The sequence below is a fragment of the Ranitomeya imitator genome, chromosome 5 (genome assembly GCF_032444005.1).
Source record: "Ranitomeya imitator isolate aRanImi1 chromosome 5, aRanImi1.pri, whole genome shotgun sequence".
In the NCBI taxonomy this organism is placed as follows: domain Eukaryota; kingdom Metazoa; phylum Chordata; class Amphibia; order Anura; family Dendrobatidae; genus Ranitomeya; species Ranitomeya imitator.
The window spans coordinates 515,786,463-515,811,939 of NC_091286.1; the positions used below are offsets into that span (position 1 = coordinate 515,786,463).

The window sequence follows — 25,477 nt, forward strand, 5'->3', positions numbered from 1 at the left end:
GCGGCCCGTGTACCCCTTGAACCAACCTAATAAAATATTTAAAAAATTAATTTGATTATAAAAAATAAGATCGTGTTGAGATCTCAAATGCAGACATTTTAACAATCAAAACAAACACACAACAAATATCTGGAACTGTACTACAAAGGTCCAACAGCTACAATTTCTTTCTCCTGCAAGAAGTTAACTGAAAGTTTTTTGGAGTTGTTAACACAGATATGGCATCCACCGAGTGTTGTCCTGTCGCGTCTCCTTTAAATTATTTCCAATAAGATGTTAAACTATTAATTTAATAAAATCAATAATTAAAAAAATAATTGAGTAAGTCAAAAGCACATTGCAAATAAACATTAATTACAAATCAAGAAGCATGGCGCGTCCGAGGGTGAGTAGATACCGAATAAGAATATAATCACCCTCGGACGCGCAATGCTTATTTACAACAGCCTTCCTTCCTAAGAATCAGCCCTTCCGTGGTGTAGAGAGAGGTTGTGTTACACTCCAAGGTGTTCCCCAGGTTGCCTTTCCTGAGCTTCGATCTTCCGGCTCTCGTTTAGTAGCTGTTGGAAACTACGCTGCATTAGGCCTACTAATTGTGTATGGGGTGTAGAGACAGGTTGTGTTACACTCCAAGGTTTTCACCAGGTTGCCTTTCCTGAGCTTCGATCTTCATGCTCTCGTTTAGTAGGTGTCGGAAAGTAGGCTGCATTAGGCCTACAAATTGGGTATGGGGTGGAGAGAGATGGTGTGTTACACTCCAAGGTGTTCCCCAGGTTTCCTTGCCATTGCTTCGGTCTTCCGACTCTCGTTTAGTAGTTGTAGAAAAGTACACAGCATTAGGCCTACAAAATGGGTATGGGGTGGAGAGAGATGGTGTGTTACACTCCAAGGTGTTCCCCAGGTTGCCTTTCCTGAGCTTCGATCTTCATGCTCTCGTTTAGTAGGTGTCGGAAAGTAGGCTGCATTAGGCCTAAAAAATGGGGAATGGGGTGGAGAGAGATGGTGTGTTACACTCCAAGGTGTTCCCCAGGTTTCCTTGCCATTGCTTCGGTCTTCCGACTCTCGTTTAGTAGTTGTAGAAAAGTACACTGCATTAGGCCTAAAAAATGGGTATGGGGTGGAGAGAGATGGTGTGTTACACTCCAAGGTGTTCCCCAGGTTGCCTTTCCTGAGCTTCGATCTTCATGCTCTCGTTTAGTAGGTGTCGGAAAGTAGGCTGCATTAGGCCTACAAATTGGGTATGGGGTGGAGAGAGATGGTGTGTTACACTCCAAGGTGTTCCCCAGGTTTCCTTGCCATTGCTTCGGTCTTCCGACTCTCGTTTAGTAGTTGTAGAAAAGTACACAGCATTAGGCCTACAAAATGGGTATGGGGTGGAGAGAGATGGTGTGTTACACTCCAAGGTGTTCCCCAGGTTGCCTTTCCTGAGCTTCTATCTTCAGGCTCTCATTAAATTGTGGTTAAATGGAACAACTGCATTTGGCGTACTAGTTGGTTTGGGGCCTACTATCGGTGTCTGCCACTCCTTGCTGTTCTCCTGGTTTCCTGTCCTGAAATTCCATTTTCAGCCTCTCGTTAAGTAGTTGTTAATGTTAGACTGCATTTGGCCTACTAGTTGGGTTGGGGCCTACTATCGGTGTCTGCCACTCCTTGCTGTTCTCCTCCACTGAACAAAGCTGTGCCGCCTGTTTACTACGGTTGCCAATTTTGAACTGCATTTCGACTACTTACTGATTTGGCCCTACTCTCTGTGTCAGCCTCTCATTCCAGTTGTCCTCCACTGCAATGCCCCCTGGTTATTCCTGTGTTACCAATTTTGAACTGCATTTAGCCCACTTTCTTCTTTGGGCCTATATCTGTGTTTCCACTTCATCGTGCCCATTGCCCAGCCAGTGATAGATGAGTCTGCTGGTACATTGACCCATAACGCAACATTCCCCGTGCACGCTACACAACAACATTGTGACCCTGCTGAAAGTCAGGTTGCTCTTCCCGCATACCATACCACCTTACACGGGGACAAAGAGGAAGGTGCAGATGAAAGTGCAGGTTCCTTCATCAGGTGGGGGGAGGAATACTAGTTGGCGACGTCACTGGCACAGGGCCTCTCATAGTACGCAAAAGTGTTGCTGCCGGTGGGAGGCGCCCCCGCCGTGCAAACACACCGCTGTACTTTGAGGGGCCCTGTGCCAGTGCCAATGCCAACGAGTGGGCCCCCCCCCTGCTTGCTCAGGATCACAGCACTTGCAAAGTTGAAATACTTACCTCTCCCTGCTCCACTGCCGTGACGTGGTCCAGATTTACTGGGCCCACTAATTACTTGAACCAGCCCTACCCCCCACAACTTTAGCCAAATGACCCCCAATTTCAAATGCCTTCCAATTATTTTAAGGTAAATTACGCTTGACAAGCTTCATTAAGAAGAATGGATGGTTTTGACATTAAAATGGGCACTCTAGGTGTTTTCCTGGCCCCCACTCACTGCCGACTATGCTGCCCCATTGACTTGCATTGGGTTTCGTGTTTCGGTCGATCCCGACTTTACGTCATAATCGGCCGATTTCACTCGACCCGACTTTGGACATAGTCGGGTTTCGCAAAACCCGGCTCGACTCTAAAAAGGTCAAGGTCGCTCAACTCTAGTGATGAGCGAATATACTCATTACTTGAGATTTCCCGAGCACGCTTGGGTGTCCTCCGAGTATTTTTTAGTGCTCAGAAATTTAGTTTTTATTGCTGCAGCTGAATGATTTACATCTGTTAGCCAGCATATGTACATGTGGGGGTTGCCTGGTTGCTAGGGAATCCTCACATGTAATCAAGCTGGCTAAGAGATGGAAATCATTCAGCTGAAGTGAGGAAAACTAAATCTCTGAGCACTAAAAAATATTCGGAGGACACCCGAGCATGCTCGAGAAATCTCGAGTAACAGGTATATTCGCTCATCACTAATAAGCAACACACAACCTAGTATTGTCATGTTGAAAAACGGTTCCTGGGACACGTGAAGATCTGGCAGTACCACTTATTCCATGACTCTTTATTACCATCTCCTTTCTTATGACCTCTATAAATACATTGATTTCCAAGTTTGTGATCACCAGGTACCTATTAGGGGACAGGAGCTGATTGATCACAGCTCTGCAGTGTATATCAAAACGCTACATTCACTCAGTCACTGGGGCTAATATATAAACTCAATTTACAGGGGAAATCAGCAATTTAAAAATTCAAATTCATAGTATAATGTTAAAATGCCTCCCAAATGTTTTTCATGACCTTATGAACAATGTACAAAATGAAAAAAAAGATAAAAACTTAAATTAACACTAGGACTGCTGGTATAGTCATTTTGACTACTTGCACTTCAGTAGTTCTAGTCGGGGTCACGAGTCCAGTAGTCCTAGTGTTAAAAGTATATAAATACATGCAAATATGGGAGTAAGTGTAATGAAAACTACAGGGAATTTAAATATTCTGGGGAATGAACATAAAACACAATCTCATTTCCTTCTTTGAAAGCATTCCTATAAATATAGTGACCTCTGGGAATATGCAAGCTTTCATTAGTCTGTTATTTTGGGACAGGTTTTAAAAGATATTATTCAGTTATGTCTACCACTTGTTTAATTTCATTAGGATTGTAAGTAGAATAAGGACTTGGGTCCTGTGAAAAAGGCTGTTTACTGCACTTGTAATGGGTTTACTTTCTCATTGTAGTTTGTTATGTCCCTATCTTCTTGTCTTATAGATGGTGCCACCACTTCTATAGAATGAAAGGAGATCAAGTCAAGGTTCCATCCATGTTCAGAATTGATGTTGTGCTAAAGGTGTGTCTCTTATTTTTTATGGCAGTCTGCAGCAGCCGGGTGCGAGCACAGAATGACACAGCCACTCAGGAGCAGCCCCACTGCAGAGTAAGAAGACCGGTGAGTGTCTATAGCAGTGGGGAGTTGAGTGGCTGCCTGACAGACTCAGAGGGGTGAGAGAGTCCAGCCGCTTGGGCCCTCCCGGTCAGTCTACTCACAGTCCAAGAAGCGACAGGTGGTCACCACGGGGAGCACAGTGAGCCCGCCGGCAGCACTAACCAGCTGTGCAGGATCCTCCCATGTCATTTTTTTTAAATTATTTAAATAATTAAAAAATACAATGTGAGGACCCTTCTATTCTTGATAACCAGCCTTGCTGAAGCTGACAGCTGAGGGTTGCAGCCCCAGATGTGAGTTTTTCCTGGCTGGTTATCACAAATACAGGGGAACCCACACCGTCTTTTTTTAAATTATTTGTTTACAGCGCAGGAGCCAGCTAATTAATACACCCATCAGCCGCTCCTGTTCTCAGTTATTAGCGGCAGCAGGCATCGGATGATGTCTTTTAAAAGCGCAGGAACCGCGGCTCTCTGACCGGTGGGGATGATTTCACCGCCGATCAGAAGCTTTGTTTGCCGCACTGTCATGCACAGGACAGCATGGCAAACACTAGATGTTCGGGCCCCCCATTCAAGTGAATGGGGTCCGGGTATTGTTCTGTACCCGAACCTGAACTTTTTGTAACTGTATAGAAATCACCATCCAGAAAAATCATTTGGGTAATGCATATATTTTGTGCAATAGCCAATGCAGTAAACAATAGTAAATCTATTGTTCTGTGCTCTATTAGTATACCCAAGTCTTTTCACATGTGCTGTTGTTTAGTTCTATTACTCCCATTCTGTAAATGTAATTTTCGTTTTTCTTGACCAGATGTAGAATCTTGCATTTCTCAATGTTAAATACCATTCTAATAGTCATTGCCCATTGTTCAAGCTTATTTAGGTCCTTCAGAATCCTTTCTCTGTCTTCTCTAGTGTTAGCTATCCCTCCTAGCTTTGTATCACCTGCAAATTTTATTAGTTTACCTTCAGTTCCCTTTTATAGATCATTTATAAATATGTTGAACAACACTGGGGCCATAACAGAACCTTGTGTTACTCCATTTGAAACACTTTTCCAGTTGGATGTGTAGCCATTTATTACCTCTCTTTTAGTATGATCATTGAGCCAGTTTTGAAACCACCTAAGCGTAGCTCTGTTAATCCCATAATTGGTCATTTTTTCAATAAGGATAGTATGAGATACTTTATCAAATGCTTTGCTGAAGTCAAGATATACTATATCTACTGCATTTCCCTGATCCACCCAGTCAGTGATTCAATCATACATGTAAATTAGATTAGTCTGGCATGACTCGTTTGCTGCAAACCCATGCTGGCTCTAGTTAATTACTGTATTCTTGCATACTCGTACTTGCTCTTTAATAATTTGCTCAAAAAATCTTTCCTGGAATAGAAGTAAGGCTCACTGGATTGTAATTTCATGGCTCCATCTTGTTTCCTTTTTTGAAGATAATAACATTTGCCATTTTGCAATCTTCTGGGACTTCTCCTGTTCTCCAGTAATTTTCAAAGATTTTGGCTAATGGTTCTGCAATTTCCTCTGCTATCTCTTTCAATATCTAAGAGATTTAAATTAATTTAAATTAGCTAAGTTTTCCCTCACCAGATCTGTTTATAGATAATGTGGATTATTTTATTTCTTTGATTCCACCATGAAGATCAGTTGATGTTACATTTGCTTTGTTAGAGAAAACAAATATAAAATAGGAATTTAAAAGTTCAGCCTTCTCAACATTATTTTTGCCCACTTTACCCTTTTCATCATGTAAAAATCCTATAGCATCTTTTATTTTTGTTTTGCTTTTGACATACACCAAAAAATCATTTTTTATTGATTTTGGTCTCCCTTGCAAGCCTCACTTCATTACTGTCTTTAGCTCTTCTGACGTTTGCACTTCCAAACAGCATTATATTCTTCTTTAGACATGTCTCTCCCTTTCCATTTAAATATACATCTTTTTTTTTCCTTTTTAAAAAGTGTTTAAGTTCTGTGTTCATCCACCCTGGTTTCTTTAAATTCTTCCAACTCTTCCTTTTTGGGATTGTTACCGATTGTGCAGTGAGAATTTCATTTAGCAAAATCTCTCATCCTTCTTGGAGATTTGTTCTTTAGAACATCCTGCCGTTAGAACTTTCCTACCCTCTGAGTCCATTAAAATCTGACATTCTGAAGTCCAACCATAAAGCCTGAGTCCTTGCTCTTCCTTTCCACTTGTAATCTAAAATTCAAGGATAGCATGATTGCTGCCTACTAAATTCCAGAATTTTCAGAATTTTCTGGACCCATTACTTTTGCCTGAGAGAGATTCCCAACAAAGATCTGGATATTTGAAAACTCCCAAGATCACTATGTTGTAGTTTTTGTTGTTGGGAGAAGGTACTCTTTAAATATGAGAGACCTGAAGCCATTTTCAAAAGAGGAGTGGTGCAAAATTTGAGCTGAGATGTGAGAAGCTTGTTGATGGTTGTAGAAAGTGACTGTTAAGGCTAGTGGAACGCACCGAGTAAATATAGATGTTTTTATTGTTATTGGTGCGTTCGCAGCCCGGGGTCCATCGTGCAGGAGAACCTGCTGCTAGCAAATGTCGGCACTATATGGCGGTATGGACTAACTCAGTTAATTCACTGAGTAGCCGTGAAAGCAAAGCACTGTGCCCTGTTAGACTTCACAGAGGCACAGGCTAACTGCCCAAACAGAGAGCAGTCAGTGGTCACGCATGCACACAAAACTCCTCGCCGGAGGTGCCAGCATTCTAGGGACTTATTTCAGCCAGGTCCCTGAATACATACAAACACAATCTCCTCGCCGGAGATGCCAGCATTCTAGGGGCTTATTTCAGCTGGGTCCCTGAACACACTCTTACGTGACCACACTGGCGCAAAGCACATAACATAGAACAATACTAGCGCATGGCCGTGCGGCCATGCGAGCCTTAAATAGTTGCAGCACGTACAGGACCTTCCTAGAAGTACCAATGAGAGGCTGCCACAGAGCGTGAGCACCTACAGGACCTTCCTGAAAGGACCAATGGCCTTAGGTGCAGAAACTGATCATGTGACCCTCGATATCCACTGAGAGATCTTACTCTGGGCATGCTCAGAATGATAAAAGCAGGACTTAGTCTCAGATGCGTCTGCTTGCCGCTGCACAGCACTGACTCCAATGGCAGAAGCAGGAAAAGCAGCAGTAACTCTTTGTACAGAGTCAGACTGAGCGAGACGCTGGGACCATCGTCTCCACTGAGCAGGCTCCACTGCGGCAGAAGAAGAATGGGAGACCGCAGTGGAGATGACCCGAGATTCCCCCCGTGTCGGGGCGGGAACTCGACCCCTAACAGTGACTGATTACAGTTATGTATTTCAAAGGGTGTGCAACCTAATATTAAGTTGAGGGTGCCAACAATTTTGTCAGGCCTATATTTGGGGTTTTGTGTGAAATTATGTCCAATTTGAATTTTGTTCTCAGCTTCTTTGTGTTCTAAAACATACAGAGGAAATAAACATGTGTAATTGCAATAATTTTCTGGGAGAAATACTGCATTTTCTGGAACAATTTCAAGGGTGCCAGAATGTCAGAAAGGCAGTCATTGACACACTCAAGGAGGGGAAGACACAAAAGGTCATTGCTAAAGAAGATGGCTGTTCACAGAGTGCTGTATCCAAGCATATTAATGGAATGTTGAGTGGAAGAAAAAAGTGTGGTAGAAAAAGGTGCACAAGTAACCGGGATAACCACAGCCTTGAAAGGATTGTTACGAAAAGGCCATTCAAAAAATTTGGGGAAGATTCACTGGGAATGGACTGCTGCTGGAGTCATTGCTGCAAGGGCCACCACACACAGACCTATCTAGGACATGGGCTACAAGTGTCACATTCCTTGTGTCAAGCCACTCATGACCAATAGACAACGCCAGAAGCGTCTTACCTGGGCCAAGAAAAAAGGAATTTAACTGTTGTTTTCAGATTAAAGTAAATTTTCCATTTAATTTGGAAATCAAGGTCCCAAAGTCTGAAGGAAGAATGGAGAGGCACACAATCCAAGCTGCTTGAGGTCTAGTGTGAAGTTTTCACAAACAGTGATGGTTTGGGGAGCCATGTCATCTGCTGGTGTAGGTCTACTGTGTTTTATCAAGACCAAAGTCACCATAGCCGTCTACCAGGAAATTGTAGAGCACTTCATGCTTCCCTCTGCCGACAAGCTTTTTGGAGATGGAAATTTCATTCTTTAGCAGGACTTGGCACCTGTCCACACTGCCAAAAGAACCAATACCTGGTTTAAAAACAACAGTATCACTGTGCTTGATTGGCCAGCAAACTCGCCTACCCTTAACCCCATAGAGAATCTATAGAGTATTGTCAAGAAGAAGATGAGAGACAGCAGACCCAACAATGCAGACAACCTGAAGGTTGATATCAAAGCAACCTGGGCTTCCGTAGAACCTCAGCAGTGCCACAGGCTGATCGCCTCCATGCCATGCCGTATTGATGCAGTAATTGATGCAAAAGGAGCTCCAACCAAGTATTGAGTTCATTAACTGAACATACATTTCAGTAGGCCAACATTTTGGATTTTAAAATCATTTTTAAAGCTTGTGTTAAAAAGTATTCTAATCTATTGAGATAATGACTTTTGGGTTTTCATTGGCTGTAAGCCATAATCATCAGCATTATCAAAAATAAACACTTGAAATAGATCACTCAGTTTGTAATGAGTCTATATAATATATGAGTTTCACTTTTTGTATTGAAGAACTGAAATAAATTAATTTTTTGATGATATTCTAATTTAGTGAGAAGCACTTGTAGGTCATCATAAAAGACGCAGTCAACCACAAATGAGAGAATTCTAATTGCTCATATAATCGCTGGACTACACGGGACGATGAGTGCCAACTTTTCCTATGACAGAAAGATATTTTGCTTGAAAATTGAACCATGTAAAAGCCCTCAAGCCTACATTCACACATTGATACTAGTGTTAGGATACCAGAGAAATGGAATGTTAATTTTCTCTGTTGTCATCCCAGTTATTTTTTCTCATGAATCACCTTAGGCTTTAATGCCTAAATCTGATTCGCAAAATGGACATGCTGAGTCTCAGTGAGTTCACATGAGCATGTCAAAAAATGTTGAAGTTCCATTCAGAAAAAAATGTTGATTTTTCAACTGGATTGTCACATCTGTAATGCAATCTGTTTGGCATTTATATGGCATCTGTTTTTATATATCAGCAATCATTAAAATTTACAAAACCAAATACTGTTTCCCATCATAAAGAATTGAAACGCGCAAAAATGTTGCTGCTGCTTTTCCCTGACTTTTGAATAAATAATGGTTGAAGTGAGATGACGTTCATGGACATTACTATTAGTGAATTCTTTTGGCGGTGTGATGGAATCGCTCAAAGTAAGTACAGAAGCGTCTTAATGGAACAGGTAATTTAACCAATGAACTGAAAGTCTTTCTTGGTTAAAATAGATTAAATTGCCCCAAACATATTAGACAAAAGTTGGCCAAACCCGGTGATAGGCTAATGTACAGTTGTGGCCAAAAGTATTGACACCCCTGCAATTCTGTCAGACTCAGTTTCTTCCTGAAAATGATTGCAATCACAAATTCTTTGGTATTATTATCTTCATTTAATCTGTCTTAAAAGAAAAAGCACAAAAGAGAATGAAGCAAAAAGCAAAACATTGATCATTTCACACAAAACTCCAAAAATGGGCCAGACAAAAGTAATGGCACCCTCAGCCTAATACTTGGTTGCACAACCTTTAGCCAAAATAACTGCGACCAACCGCTTCCGGTAACCATCAATGAGATTCTTACAATGCTCTGCTGGAATTTTAGACCATTCTTCTTTGGCAAACTGCTCCAGGTCCCTGATATTTGAAGGGTGCCTTCTCCAAACTGCCATTTTTAGATCTCTCCACAGGTGTTCTATGGGATTCAGGTCTGGACTAATTGCTGGCCACCTTAGAAGTCTCCAGTGCTTTCTCTCAAACCATTTTCTAGTGCTTTTTGAAGTGTGTTTTGGGTCATTGTCCTGCTGGAAGACCCATGACCTCTGAGGGAGGCACAGCTTTCTCACACTGGGCCCTACATTATGCTGCAAAATTTGTTGGTAGTCTTCAGACTTCATAATGCCATGCACACGGTCAAGCAGTCCAGTGCCAGAGGTAGCAAAGCAACCCCAAAACATCAGGGAACCTCCGCCATGTTTGACAGTAGGGACCATGTTCTTTTCTTTCAATGCCTCTTTTTTTCTCCTGTAAACTCTATGTTGATGCCTTTGCCCAAAAAGCTCTACTTTTGTCTCATCTGACCAGAGAACATTCTTCCAAAACGTTTTAGGCTTTTTCAGGTAAGTTTTGGCAAACTCCAGCCTGGCTTCTTTTTTATGTCTCGGGGTAAGAAGTGGGGTCTTCCTGGGTCTCCTACCATACAGTCCCTTTTCATTCAGACGCCGACGGATAGCACGGGATGACACTGTTATACCCTCAGACTGCAGGGCAGCTTGAACTTGTTTGGATGTTAGTCGAGGTTCTTTATCCAACATCCGCACAATCTTGCGTTGAAATCTCTTGTCAATTTTTCTTTTCCGTCCACATCTAGGGAGGTTAGCCACAGTGCCATGGGCTTTAAACTTCTTGATGACACTGCGCACGGTAGACAAAGGAATATTCAGGTCTTTGCAGATGGACTTGTAGCCTTGAGATTGCTAATGCTTCATCACAATTTGCTTTCTCAATTCCTCACAGTTCTTTGGTCTTCTTTCTTTTCTCCATGCTCAATGTGGTACACACAAGGACACAGGACAGAGGTTGAGTCAACTTTAATCCATGTCAACTGGCTGCAAGTGTGATTTAGTTATTGCCAACGCCTGTTAGGTGCCACAGGTAAGTTACAGGTGCTGTTAATTACACAAATTAGAGAAGCATCACATGATTTTTCGAACAGTGCCAATACTTTTGTCCACCCCTTTTTTATGTTTGGTGTGGAATTATATCCAATTTGGCTTTAGGACAATTCTTTTTGTGTTTTTTCATTTAAGACAAATTAAATGAAGATAATAATAACAAAGAATTTGTGTTTGCAATCATTTTCAGGAAGAAACTGAGTATTATCTGACAGAATTGCAGGGGTGTCAATACTTTTGGCCACAACTGTATATGGGAATGTCCGGTCTATCCCCTGATAGATGATGCCGGGAAAGAAAATGATCAGCACTTGGGGAATACCAACAGCTGATCCTTTTCTTCTCCCTCAAAGTAATCCTCTGCCAGGGGAGAATGGCAGCTATTCTCAAATAGAGAACACCAAAATGCCTGTGCAGTGCCCCAGGGTCCTGGTCGTTGCAGTAATGTCATTCTTCCACCAGGGGGAGTGATGTTATGTCTGAAGGCAATAAAGGAGATCACTTTACCAGGTATCACAAATCACACAACACACTTCACACTCCAGTCTGCCAGGGGGAGCCATGCTCCTATCTATTAGGGCACTCCTCATAATCAGGTAAAACTGGTGGGTTGGACAGGAAGTTAGGAAGAAGCGAGCTGGGTTTTACCCAGGCAGCACCAGTCTGGCGGACGCTGGCTGGGCTACACTCAGTAAGCTGCTATCTGAGCTCCACTCAGGTAGTGGGTCCCTGACAGGGGTGGGATCCTGTCAGAGGCCTAGACAGAAGGATACGGAGCTGCGCCTGCTTACCAATGCGGCAGCATCCAAGGAAAGAGACATTGAAAGGAATTGCGTTGCTGAGAGTGAGAAACAAAGTCAAAGCAAAAGGAGAGCCCTGTAAAAGGCTGCCTCCTTTCTGAGGCACAGAAGCCGGTAGCCGGAACACCGAGGGAATCATCGTCTCCAAGCCTGGCTCCAGAGACCGGCAGGACAGCTAGTTCCTTATTAGTTGCCCGACCTTATACCCAGGAGGCACGGTGGCAACTGTGGGGGCCGGGGCGTGATAGTGTCCCTTTAAAAAGCCTCAGGCCATCAGTCATACGGGTTTGTCCTATCCTTACCATCAGGGGGACAGAGAGTGAAAGAGACATAACATCTAGAACATCCACAACATTTGTGAGGACCTTACCAAGACGCACAGCAGGGAGGTACTACAACACCTAGGTGCTAGAGGAAGGCTACTGATTTCCACCTGGATAAGAGGACTCTGGATTTGCCTTCAGACCGGCCGGACTCTGCCTGCCCTGTGATCTGGTGCTCTGGACTGTGGATGCTGAAGCCTTCAGTAAAAAGGTAAAGAGACTGCAACCTTGTGTCCTTGTTCTTCACTGCGCCTCACACCATCCACCATCTACACTCTGGGAAGCCTGGGGACATACCTCACCTGTGGGAAGGTATACCAACTTGCTGCCATAACATCACACCAGCGGACCCCTAAGCAGCGTCGGTCACCCTGACCGAATACCACAGGTGGCGTCACGAACATTATCCCTTTAAAGACCTTTCCCCCATTTTAGAACGGACGCCCCTAGGGCCAAGGACTGGGTCAGCCACCATGGCATCCCCCTTGAGAACCGAAGGGCCCCACTCCGAGTACCCCGCTGCCCTACTGGGGGCGCTCCACTTGACCAAGCCCAGCAGAGGCATGGAGGGAGTCAGGGGAGATAGCGGTCAGCCAAGTGAATATTCAGCCAACAGTTATCTAACAAGTGTGGGGCCCAGGTGTCTTTATCCCGACTAGAGAGGGACCAAAAGACTTGACACACATTAGATTATGTTGGCCAAACTTGCCAATTTGTCAGAATTTAACAACCAACTATTGTGTGTGTGGGAACCTCAAACTCCCAATCCTTTCACTGTCAGAGCATATAAGCCACGGCCAGAAGAGCGTGACACCAACTCACTAAACTCTCTCCATAGAAAACACATGAACACTCAGCAAAGAATTACAAGCTTGTCAATGCCGCGCACCAGTCCAATTATATTATTGATGCATATATTTCAAGTTCAAACCCATTATGCTCATTGTGATATACGCGCAATCCATCTATCTTGCTGTTGAACTGTTGGGTCTATTAGAAGAGACATAAAAATGATAGACTTTTGCATATTTTGTATTTCTTCCAGAATTGTCATCTTTTCTAATGTTCTTCGAAACAAAGTACAGACATTGATTACAAATCAAAGGTCAACAACAGGAATAAGTGTAAAGCCAAAGCGATGGCACCATACTGCTGTCAAAATACTGATGTATACTGATTGGTCGGACAGTTAAATTTGGCTTCCTAATTCTATTTTAAAACATTGTTAGATTTGTTGTTGGCCTATACAGTAATATTACATTGTGATTATGTTTATTGGAGGTGCTTGGATTACTACATTTCTTGGCAACTTATAATAAGATTTGTTTTCACTGTAAGGCTGTGTGCACACGTTGCGTTTTTTTCGCGTTTTTTTCATGGTTTTTCCCGATAAAAACGCTATAAAACCGCAAAAAAAAGCATACAATAAGCATCCCATCATTTAGAATGAATTCCGCATGTTTTGTGCACATGATGCGTTTTTTTCCGCGAAAAAAACGCATTACGGTAAAATCCGCAGCATGTTCATTAATTTTGCGGATTTTTGGGGGATTTCCCACTACAAAATGCATTGGGAAATGTCCGAAAAAAAACGCGGCAAAACCGCATGCAGATTTCTTGCGGATTTCTTGCAGAAAATGTCCGGTTTTTCTCAGGAATTTTCTGCGAGAAATCCTGAACGTGTGCACATAGCCTAAAACCAAATAGCAGATAAAAATAAAGGTTACTTAGGAATGTTGTACATACCTGAAGAACAAGGGGTAATAAGATTTTCAGAAGCTCGTCATCCAGTGGGTTGGCTTTTTCCAACACTTCCAGCATCCATGTTAAGTATTCATGCCTTTCCAGCAAACCTTCCTGTAAAAAAAAGCAGGAAAAAACTAACAGCAACAGTGAAGTTCATTTCCAGTTGTGCAGTGCCCCCTTGTGGTAATCTTTTGTAATAATTTATTGCAAATGCAAAGTTATTATTATAGACACTTCGTCTCCATGCTGAAACTGCAAGATCTACTCACAAGAGGATTGGGATCAACAAACCTTCATTAGTCATGGTCTTACAAGTGGTTTGGTCCCGATTAGTTGCCCTGTATATTTCTGGTTTGTATTTAGGCGTTAAGGGTATTTGCACACGCTGCGGATTTTGTTCGGATCCGCAGCAGATTTGACGCTGCAGATCTGCCGCTGTTTTCCATGAGTTTACAGTACCATGTAAACCTACGGAAACATAATCCGCAGTGCACATGCTGCGGAAAAAACACGCGGAAATGCAGTGTACATTGATAGTATGTCAATTCTTTGTGCGGAATCTGCAGCGGTTTACACCTGCTCCTCAATAGGAATCCGCAGGTGGAAAACCAAACCACAGGTGGAATACGCACAAAAAACGTGGAAAAAACGCGTTAAATTTGCCGTAGTTCCGCAGTAAATCCGCAGTGCGGTTTTTCTCCGAATTTACCAAAATCAGTGCGGAAAAATCAGCACACCTTTCCGCAGCGTGTGCACATAGCCTAAAGGTTGGTGGGGTATATAGGGCCAGGGACATTAGCAAGGGATCAACAAACCTTGACTCAGCTGGGATCTTGAGGATTGAATTGCTGATTTGTAAAGTAACCAATCTGAAAAATGTGCACAGGTAAGCACAGTACGTGTGGGCCAGGTTACTTATGGGTCAGCTTCCTCATCATGCTTCAAATGTTACTGGAGAGTGTCAAAGACTAAGACATTGGCGCTGGGCGGAAGTAAGCACTCACAGAACCAAAGATACAGGAGGGCTTTTACTGTAGACTGGGTGCCAGAGGGGCTTTTATTGTAGACTGAGTGTTAAAGGGTAGTGCCATTAAAAAAAAGTCAACATTTGAAAAAAATGTAAAGTATTAATGTTTTAATTTTTTATTAAATATCATTTGTTTTTAATGAAGTAAATTATTTAAAATAATTTAACCACTTACTGCCATCGGACGTACAATTACGCCGATGGCAGTATCCCCTGCTTTGAAGTGGGTTCTGGAGGTGAGCCCACCGCAAAGCTGGGACATGTCAGTTGTTTTGAAAGGGGCTCAGAGGGGAACTGTTACCGGGCACGCTCAGAGCCAAAGCACAGGAACTATGCACCGGGAGCCCGAGGCTGTGTTGTACTCCAGGTCGCACGGCAGAACCGGAGGGCATAGGACTTTATGTAATTTGCCTGCACCCACACCTGAAGGTGCAGCAGTACACTAGGAGCCCGGGTCGTGGTAGAGACCCTATAAAAAGGCTCACACTGCCCATCATACAGGTAACTGTCCCAGGACAGGAGAGAGAAAACTTTGTACAAAAGACACAGGCAGCAAGGACCTCGCATACGAGCATGAGTAGGAAGGTTTACGGACCTCACTTGGGAGAGAACTATCTTTGCCTCCAGGCCGGCTGGACCATATCATCACCTGTTCCTGGTACCCTGGACTGTGGCCTGCTAACATCAGTAAACCAGGTAAAGATGTGACAACTTTGTGTCCTCCATTTATTTGTCGGCATACACCATCATTGCCCAGCACAGCGGGAGTCCTGGGGACCCCGCTTCATCTATGGGAAGCATCACCATCTATGCTGCATTAGCATCACCCCAGAGGACCCCTTTAAGCAGTGTTGGTCCCCACTGACCGAGAACCACAGGTGGCGTCAAAAACACAAACTTTATTCCAAACCCCTTTAAAGACCTTTCCCCTTTAATTGGGCGCCCACGGACAGGGTTGCATCCACCGTGACACCCCCTTTAAGTGCGACCGGACCAATGAAATGGGTCCTGCGCACCATGGACTGTAATGGACTGTGTGAAATTGTTTAATGGCCACCATTATTGCACCACAAGGTGGATAGAGAACGAGGAGGATGTGTTGCCATGGGTCCACCCCCTACAGAGACTTAATGCCACCAAAATATGTCCGTTAGGAAGACGGATCTGCCCCTGGAGATGGATGGTGGGGAAGAAACCGCCCACGAAGTGAAGAGAAGGAGGTAGACATGGGAAAGCGTGGCAGCAGCATGGGCGCACGCTACCCGGGAGAAGCGATGGCAGCATTGGAGAGCCACCGGGACCTGCCGACACCAGAGAGGATGTGCCAGAGCAACAACAAGAAACACTGGACCTGATGAATACCTTGGATATGGAGCTCCTCGGCGCAGAGATGGAGGAGCTGGCCCGACAACTCCTGCGGACCCAGAAGACAGCGTTGACCGCATGGAAGGAGTCCCTGATCCAGAGGATGACGACCGCACAGCCTCAGACCTCACCACCAGCACTCACAGACCCAGTGGAGCCAGAGGGTGCGGTGCTACTGCAGGATACGGTGCCGATGAAAGACCCGGAGCCTGCACCTTTAAGACCACCGGAGCCGGAAAGCAAGATGCTGCTGGAGATGACAACGCCGCAGCAACAGGCCCTGCAACAAGCAGTCCTGACCCCAGCGGCGGCGGAAAAGTACATCGGCACCAGCGAGACAGGTACGCAAACTGCCCCGGTAGCTGAGGAAACCCTGGTAGGACCCATAGAACCCCAGCCAACCTTAACGCCTGGCCAGGTAGTCACCGTTACAGTAACCTGGGACCGCATGATAGACCTGGGGAATGATTTAACTGACCCAATGGTACCTGAACCCTCGCCCCTAAAGGCATGCAGGCCAAAAGAAGCCATACGCTGGAGGCACCCTAAAACAGATCTGATGGTATTCCCAATAGAGGCCCAAGCAGCAGCCAATAACGTAAAAATCATAGACAAAGAGGAGTATTGCAGACAACAGATTGTAATGCTCGTGCCCAGACTGGTTGGCGCAGGCGTCCGGGGGTGTGGACCCACTGGACCACTGACCAGACTACCCTGGAAGGGGTGTAACTAAGTAGCTTCCTTGGTGTTCGCTGGAGCCTCTGATGGTGAGCATCAGAGGACAGAAGCAACAGGAGAAGGAAAGGGGCTTAGAGGGGAACTGTGACCGGGCACCCTCAGGGCCGAAGCGCAGGAATAGGGCACCGGGAGCCCAAGGCTGTGTTGTACTTCAGGTTGCACGGTGGAACCGATGGAGATAGGACTTTATGTAATTTGCCCACACCCACACCTGAAGGTGCAGCAGTACACTAGAAGCCCGGGTCGGGATAGAGACCCTATAAAAAGGCTCACAATGCCCACAATACAGGTAACTGTCTCAGCACAGGAGAGAGAGGACTTTGTATGGAAAACACAGGCAGCAAGGAGCTCGCATAAGAGCGCGAGTAGGAAGGTTTACGAACCTCACCTGGGAAAGGGATCTATCTTTGCCTCTAGGCCGGCCAGATCATATCATTACCTGTTCCTGGTACCCTGGACTGTGGCCTGCTACTATCAGTAAACCAGGTAAAGAGGTGACAACTCTGTGTCCTCCATTTATTTGGCAGCATACACCATCCTTGCCCAGCACACCGGGAGCCCTGGGGACCCCGCTTCATCTGTGGGAAGCGTTACCATCTATGCTGCAGTAACATCACCCAAGAGGACCCCTTTAAGCAGCGTTGGTCCCCTATGACCGAGAACCACAGGTGGCGTCACGAACACAAACTTTATTCCAAACCCCTTAAAAGACATTTCCCCTTTAATTGGGCGCCCAGAGCCACGGACCGGGTCGCAGCCTCCGTGACATCCCCTTTAAGTGTGACTGGACCCGGTACCAAGTATCCCCACTGCCCTGGCGGGCATTCCACTATCATCAGTTAATAGCCTGTCTATAGTAGATAGGCTGTGATTACATCTTCATGTGCACAAAATGATTATTAACATGATGATTCTGTGCAAATAAAATAGAATTGTTCTGTTGAAAATAATGATATTTAACGGGAGTCTGTCAGCACCAAAGTGTCAATTAAACTGCATAAACATTTATGAAGGGGATGGAGACCCTATAAAATCATACCAGGCATATAATGCTTAACTTAATATTTGCTTAACTTAATATTTTACTTTTATGTAATAAGCAAATAAGGGTGCTTCAGTGCACCATAGGCATGACATATGCCTTGGTGCTCTATTATGCCCTCCTATATGCATATTTTGGCTAGTGTCTTGTCCTGATTGACAGCATTGAATTGATAAGATCCAGTGATGTCTAAAACCGTAGACTCTGATTTCACAGGGAAATGAAAAATACAAAAAACAGATAGGTCAACTGATTCTTTGGCTTCAGTTGGGCCTACAACTGCAAAAAAACATATCTCAGGCCAAAAGTCTTACTCCCAATACTTTTGATATTTGTCATAGCAGTGTAGTCATGTAGACCAATCAACTTTAAAAGGGTGGTCCAAAACACAAATTCATTTTCAGATACTAGAGTCAGACGCTCCTGATTCATGAGGAGCATTTTACAAGGGGTATACTGTACACCTCTGTGTACACCTCGCCTCAAGTCGGTAGCATACACTACCATTCATCATTAAAGAATTAGCTGGGTAGAAAGGCAAAATGAGCAATTGTACGTTCAAAGTACTATTTAACATGATGACTGCAATATAGTAAGAGGATAACATTTTTGATGGGAGTGCTTTAATTTAATGAGCGGCGGACACCATGCCTCAGACCCCTCAACTCCTCCATCTTGACGGAGCTGGGTGAAACCGGCGTGAAAAAAAACAAAAGTCACAAAATTAGTTGTGCCTAAATTTTGAGACTTTTCAAGCTCACATTAGAATTCTGTCTCAAAAGCTTTGATACAGCAGGCACGATGGCTCTGACTCTTCAAACAGCTTTCACCTTAAATTCTGATGTGCAATTGCTTGAATTGATCCAAAAATTCGTGGCAATTTTTATTTTTTTTAAAATGAGGGAGGTGGGGACATGGCTGTAAATTTTCCTAAAAAGAGGCATAAATTACAACAGAAATGTACAGACTTGGGTACATCTTTTGGGGCATCACACAGAAGTTGGATGTAGTGCACTCTGCATTAGGATTGGCGTATAAAATCCCGGTTGAATCAAGGCCTTTGACTAAACTTGTTAGTGATGATTACTTTTGTAGACAGTAAAAATGATGGCAATTTCATTTTCGTTACACCAACCTGAAACATGTAAAATGCCAATTTCTCAGTATAATCCCACTGCTTTACGGCCTGTTCCATGTCTTGTGTTACCGCCAAGGCATAGTTGCATTGGCTGGAGTTTGCATGATAAAAATCAGCGATCTTCACCAATTGATCTCGGAGATATTTTGTTAATATTTGGGTCCATTCTGCAAAAAGGCATTAAATGAAAAGTGTAAGACCATCTGACATGTGGTTATACAGGGTGTCTGTACCATTTTGGAGCCAATTACTTGCTCTAGATTCTATTTCTAAGTGGTAAAAAAATATGTTTGACAGAGCAATAAGGTTCATTAGTAGTTAGCACAAGATACAATTTTCCTTCCACGCAGCAGCCTATTTCTGAGCTATATTGGCAGAGCCGCCAAGCTCAGTGATTAGCTGCAGCGCTGTAGACACAACATCACCACTGCAGCATGTACAGAATCAGTGGGGCAGCAGAGGAGATACAGCGCTAGACCAGGGGAGAGGGAAAACATGGATCACACTCAGTCCAGTGTTATTGAATACGGCAGTACAATTTTTTTCAATGACCGAATCGAGTGCGGAAAAAAAAATCACAGCATGCTCTGACTTCTGCCATAAATCGGATGAGACTCGCACATTAAAGTCTTTTGGATGCCATATGGAGTTACAGAATAGCATCCGATTTTTACAAATACATTACAATTCTGTAACAGAGGAAACTGTAAATGATTAATAGCTGCTGTAAAAAAATGAATTGTACACGGATGGCAAATGAGAAAAAAAATCATCCCACTTTTCTGGATGAAACTCTGAACAGTTTTTTACATCTTCATGTTAGCCTATCCTAATGCTGTTTCTAATGGAGATTTTCAGTATGCAAAATATATCTCTATGTGAGAGTAATCCAAGGGTTAACATTCCTCCTTGCGGAGAGCGACAGGTCAAGACTGAGGTGCGGAGACTTTTAAGCCACAATGCTCCTCTGGTAAATATGCAAATTTTCTCTTCAGAGAGGACTATAAATTTAGTGCCATCTATGGAAAGTAGCAATCCTAAAAGTCAATATCGACTCTCTAACGAGCCTTGCCACATGACTTAGGATAAAAGCCTTTTTGAGGCCGGTTTCACATGTCAGTGGCTCCGATACGTGTGGTGACAGTTTCCTCACGTACCGGAGACACTGACTCACGTAGACACATTAAAATAAATGTGTCTCTGCACATGTCAGCGTGTTTTCACGGACCGTGTATCCGTTTGCAAAACACGGAGACATGTCAGTGTGCGTGGGAGCGCACGGATCACACGGACCCATTAAAGTCAATGGGTCTGTGTAAACACGTACCGCACACGGATGCTGTCTGTGTGCCATCCGTGTGCCGTCCGTGTGCGTTCTTCCTGTCATAGGGTTAAAATTGTAAAAATTGTTGCAATACACAGACACGGACACACGTACAGCAAACGGACAACACGCGGACCCTAAAAACACTAAAAACATACTCACGGACATCACATGAATCCCACACGGATGGCCTACATTGACACACGGACACGGATAACTCCGGTACCGTTTTCTCCGGTACTGGAATTATCTGGACGTGTGAGACTGGCCTAAGGCTGTATAGAAGAGACAATTTGCATCTGTGAGTGTAAAACACCCAGTTTTATGCATAGGCCAATACCATACGAATGCTATTTATATCTGTGGTAAATCAGCAGTAAAATTTGCATATGTGACATCAGTGCCGTAACTATAAACTTCGGGGCCCTGGAGCAAAACTTTATAGTGGGGCCCCTCAACATTTCAATCACTAGAGGTTGTGCGGAACGTGGTGAAGCCTGCTATGCAAGATAGTCTCTCCTGTCCTCCGGGTGACATTGTCTGACAGGAATATAGGAGCTGGGTATTTTATGAGAAATTAAAGTATTAAAATACAATTTTTTACCATCACTTAGGGGCCCCTTGGGTGGTTGGGGCCCCGGGGCAGTGCCCCGGCTGCCCCGGTTGTAGTTACGGCCCTGTATGAGACCTCTTTCACATGTCAGTGTCTCCGGTACGTGTACTGACAGTTTTCTCACGTACCGGAGACACTGACACACGTAGACCCATTATATGCGCATATTCCTCACTGTAATGAGCGGTCCCACGTGAACCTGCTGCCGGCGCTGAGAGGAGAGAGGAGACATCGCGGGAGCTGGGTGAGTATTTCTATGCAAGGGGCCGGGCGGCGCATGGGGGATGGGAGGCGGGAGCTCACCAGCAAACTTTATTTTTATCAAAAAATAACAAAAACTTGATCTTTCATCTCTTCTCTCCTGCGGGGGAGAAGAGATGAATGCGGCTTCAGCACCACACAGGGGGGACAGCGCTTAGTGTAGCGCTGTCTCTCCTGCACGGTCCGTGTGGTCCTCAGGCGGCACACGGGCGGCACATGGATGCCGCACGTGTGCCACACTGATGTGATACGTGAGCACACGGACACACAGACACGGATAATTCCGGTACCGATTTCTCCGGTACCGGAATTATCTGGACGTCTGAAAGAGGCCTAACATGCAGATTGTTCTGCGAATATTAAAAGTAGAAATCCACAGTGAACGAGCTATGGATTTGCTGACACGCTACAACCTATGTATATTTTTGAGACCACTAATATGAGCTATTTATCATGCATCTCCATCAAAATTATGGATTTCCTATTTATGGATGTAATTATCTCTCAATGATGTGTTCTTTAGTTCCAACAAACTTTTTTTCTGTGCTATTTATTTTATATTATTATTTTATTTATATATATACAGTGGGGCAAAAAAGTATTTAGTCAGTCAGCAATAGTGCAAGTTCCACCACTTAAAAAGATGAGAGGCGTCTGTAATTTACATCATAGGTAGACCTCAACTATGGGAGACAAACTGAGAAAAAAAAATCCAGAAAATCACATTGTCTGTTTTTTTAACAATTTATTTGCATATTATGGTGGAAAATAAGTATTTGGTCACAAACAAACAATAAAGATTTCTGGCTCTCACAGACCTGTAACTTCTTCTTTAAGAGTCTCCTCTTTCCTCCACTCATTACCTGTAGTAATGGCACCTGTTTAAACTTGTTATCAGTATAAAAAGACACCTGTGCACACCCTCAAACAGTCTGACTGCAAACTCCACTATGGTGAAGACCAAAGAGCTGTCAAAGGACACCAGAAACAAAATTGTAGCCCTGCACCAGGCTGGGAAGACTGAATCTGCAATAGCCAACCAGCTTGGAGTGAAGAAATCAACAGTTGGAGCAATAATTAGAAAATGGAAGACATACAAGACCACTGATAATCTCCCTCGATCTGGGGCTCCACGCAAAATCCCACCCCGTGGGGTCAGAATGATCACAAGAACGGTGAGCCAAAATCCCAGAACCACGCGGGGGGAACTAGTGAATGAAATGCAGAGAGCTGGGACCAATGTAACAAGGCCTACCATAAGTAACACACTACACCACCATGGACTCAGATCCTGCAGTGCCAGACGTGTCCCACTGCTTAAGCCAGTACATGTCCGGGCCCGTCTGAAGTTTGCTAGAGAGCATTTGGATGATCCAGAGGAGTTTTGGGAGAATGTCCTATGGTCTGATGAAACCAAACTGGAACTGTTTGGTAGAAACACAACTTGTCGTGTTTGGAGGAAAAAGAATACTGAGTTGCATCCATCAAACACCATACCTACTGTAAAGCATGGTGGTGGAAACATCATGCTTTGGGGCTGTTTCTCTGCAAAGGGGTTAGGACGACTGATCCGGGTACATGAAAGAATGAATGGGGCCATGTATCGTGAGATTTTGAGTGCAAACCTCCTTCCATCAGCAAGGGCATTGAAGATGAAACGTGGCTGGGTCTTTCAACATGACAATGATCCAAAGCACACCGCCAGGGCAATGAAGGAGTGGCTTCGTAAGAAGCATTTCAAGGTCCTGGAGTGGCCTAGCCAGTCTCCAGATCTCAACCCTATAGAAAACCTTTGGAGGGAGTTGAAAGTCCGTGTTGCCAAGCGAAAAGCCAAAAACATCACTGCTCTAGAGGAGATCTGCATGGAGGAATGGGCCAACATACCAACAACAGTGTGTGGCAACCTTGTGAAGACTTACAGAAAACGTTTGACCTCTGTCATTGCCAACAAAGGATATATTACAAAGTATTGAGATGAAATTTTGTTTCTGACCAAATACTTATTTTCCACCATAATATGCAAATAAAATGTTAAAAAAAAACAGACAATGTGATTTTCTGGATTTTTTTTTCTCAGTTTGTCTCCCATAGTTGAGGTCTACCTATGATGTAAATTACAGACGCCTCTCATCTTTTTAAGTGGTGGAACTTGCACTATTGCTGACTGACTAAATACTTTTTTGCCCCACTGTATATATATATATAGTATACAGTATATATACACATTAACCTAACTGCCCCTGTGTTGCCCATTCAAAATTTTTACCATAATCAGGTTCCTCGCATCATGTTCTCACATGCTTCATGCATTTAATAGCCCTCTGTGTCTGTACTGTTACATACATAGGATGAACACCTGATTCTTTCACTATGGCTGGTTCAAACAACGAAAGCATTTGTTACCATCCAACGCTCGTGTCTCCCCTTTTTCTCATAGTTTGTAAGCTTGCGAGCAGGGCCCTCACTCCTCTTGGTATCTGTTTTGATCTATGTGTTTATTGCTATGCTGTAATGTCTATTGTCTGTACAAGTCCCCTCTAAAATGTAAAGTGCTGCGGAATATGTCGGCGCTATAGAAAACAAATTATATATATATGTACAGTATATATATATAATATACGGTATATAACATTTTGTAGGCCATAATCAAGGTCATGTGAGCAAAACGTTAGCCCACTGTTCTATGCAGACTTACCTGCTGATAAAATTAAAATAAATGCCTGAGTCCTTCTGAATTTGCCGTGTCTTGGTTTTCTCTTCAGAATTACCACAGAGCACCCAATCTTATTAGCAGCCGTGTGCCTACCATATTTTATATTTTACCACTTCATTTTTTTGCTATGATTAAGAACCTATTGGAGTTTGAAGTAGGCCACATGTTTCTCTGTCCTTCTAATATTTTTTTTATTTACCACATGATTTTACATAAAATAAAGTGTTATTTTATTATTATTATTATTTATTATTATAGCGCCATTTATTCCATGGCGCTTTACATGTGAGGAGGGGTATACATAATAAAACAATTACAATAATCTTGAACAATACAAGTCACAACTGGTACAGGAGGAGAGAGGACCCTGCCCGCAAGGGCTCACAATCTACAAGGGATGGGTGAGGATACAGTAGGTAGGGTAGAGCTGGCCGTGCAGCGGTTTGGTCAATCGGTGGTTACTGCAGGTTGTAGGCTTGTCGGAAGAGGTAGGTCTTCAGGTTCTTTTTGAAGGTTTCGATGGTAGGCGAGAGTCTGATATGTTGTGGTAGAGAATTCCAGAGTAGGGGGGATGCATGAGAGAAATCTTGTATGCGATTGTGGGAAGAGGAGATAAGAGGGGAGTAGAGAAGGAGATCTTGTGAGGATCGGAGGTTGCGTGCAGGAGAGTACCGGGAGACGAGGTCGCAGATGTATGGAGGAGACAGGTTGTAGATAGCTTTGTATGTCATGGTTAGGCTTTTGTACTGGAGTCTCTGGGTGATGGGGAGCCAGTGCAGGGATTGACAAACGGGAGAGGTCGGGGAATAGCGGGGGGACAGGTGGATTAGTCGGGCAGCAGAGTTTAGAATAGATTGGAGGGGTGCAAGAGTGTTAGAGGGGAGGCCACAGAGCAGGAGGTTACAGTAGTCAAGGCAGGAGATGATGAGGGCATGGACTAGGGTCTTTGCAGATTCTTGGTTTAGGAATGTGCGGATCCGTGAAATATTTTTGAGTTGGAGGCGGCAGGAAGTGGAAAGGGTTTGGATATGTGGTTTAACCCCTTAATCCCATATGACGTACTATCCCGTCAAGGTGACCTGGGACTTAATTCCCAGTGACGGGATAGTACGTCATATGCGATCGGCCGCGCTCACGGGGGGAGCGCGGCCGATCGCGGCCGGGTGTCAGCTGCCTATCGCAGCTGACATCCGGCACTATGTGCCAGGAGCGGTCACGGAACGCTCCCGGCACATTAACCCCCGGCACACCGCGATCAAAGATGATCGCGGTGTGCCGGCGGTGCAGGGAAGCATCGCGCAGGGAGGGGGCTCCCTGCGGGCTTCCCTGAGACAATCGGTACACGGTGATGTACTCACCGTGTACCGAGCGTCTTCGCCCTGCAGGCCCCGGATCCAAAATGGCCGCGGGGCTGTATCCGGGTCCTGCAGGGAGCACTTCCGGGTCAGGATCAGGCTGCAGCTGCAGCTCTAATCCTGCCCGGCTGTATGTCAGATCACCGATCTGACAGAGTGCTGTGCACACTGTCAGATCG

The 25,477-nt window shown here is 44.2% G+C and overlaps 1 protein-coding gene across 1 annotated transcript in view; it reads right to left on the reverse strand.

Annotated features, from left to right (window-relative positions):
• The window catches only part of LOC138638297 (mediator of RNA polymerase II transcription subunit 12-like protein), a 268,574-nt gene that overhangs the window by 194,855 nt on the left and 48,242 nt on the right, over positions 1–25,477 (reverse strand). Inside the window, exons 6-7 of the mRNA XM_069727500.1 lie at positions 19,030–19,199; positions 13,723–13,833 (exon numbers count right to left, since the gene is read on the reverse strand). Of these exons, the coding sequence (XP_069583601.1) occupies positions 13,723–13,833; positions 19,030–19,199 (281 nt within the window). The remainder of the gene's footprint in view (positions 1–13,722; positions 13,834–19,029; positions 19,200–25,477) is intronic.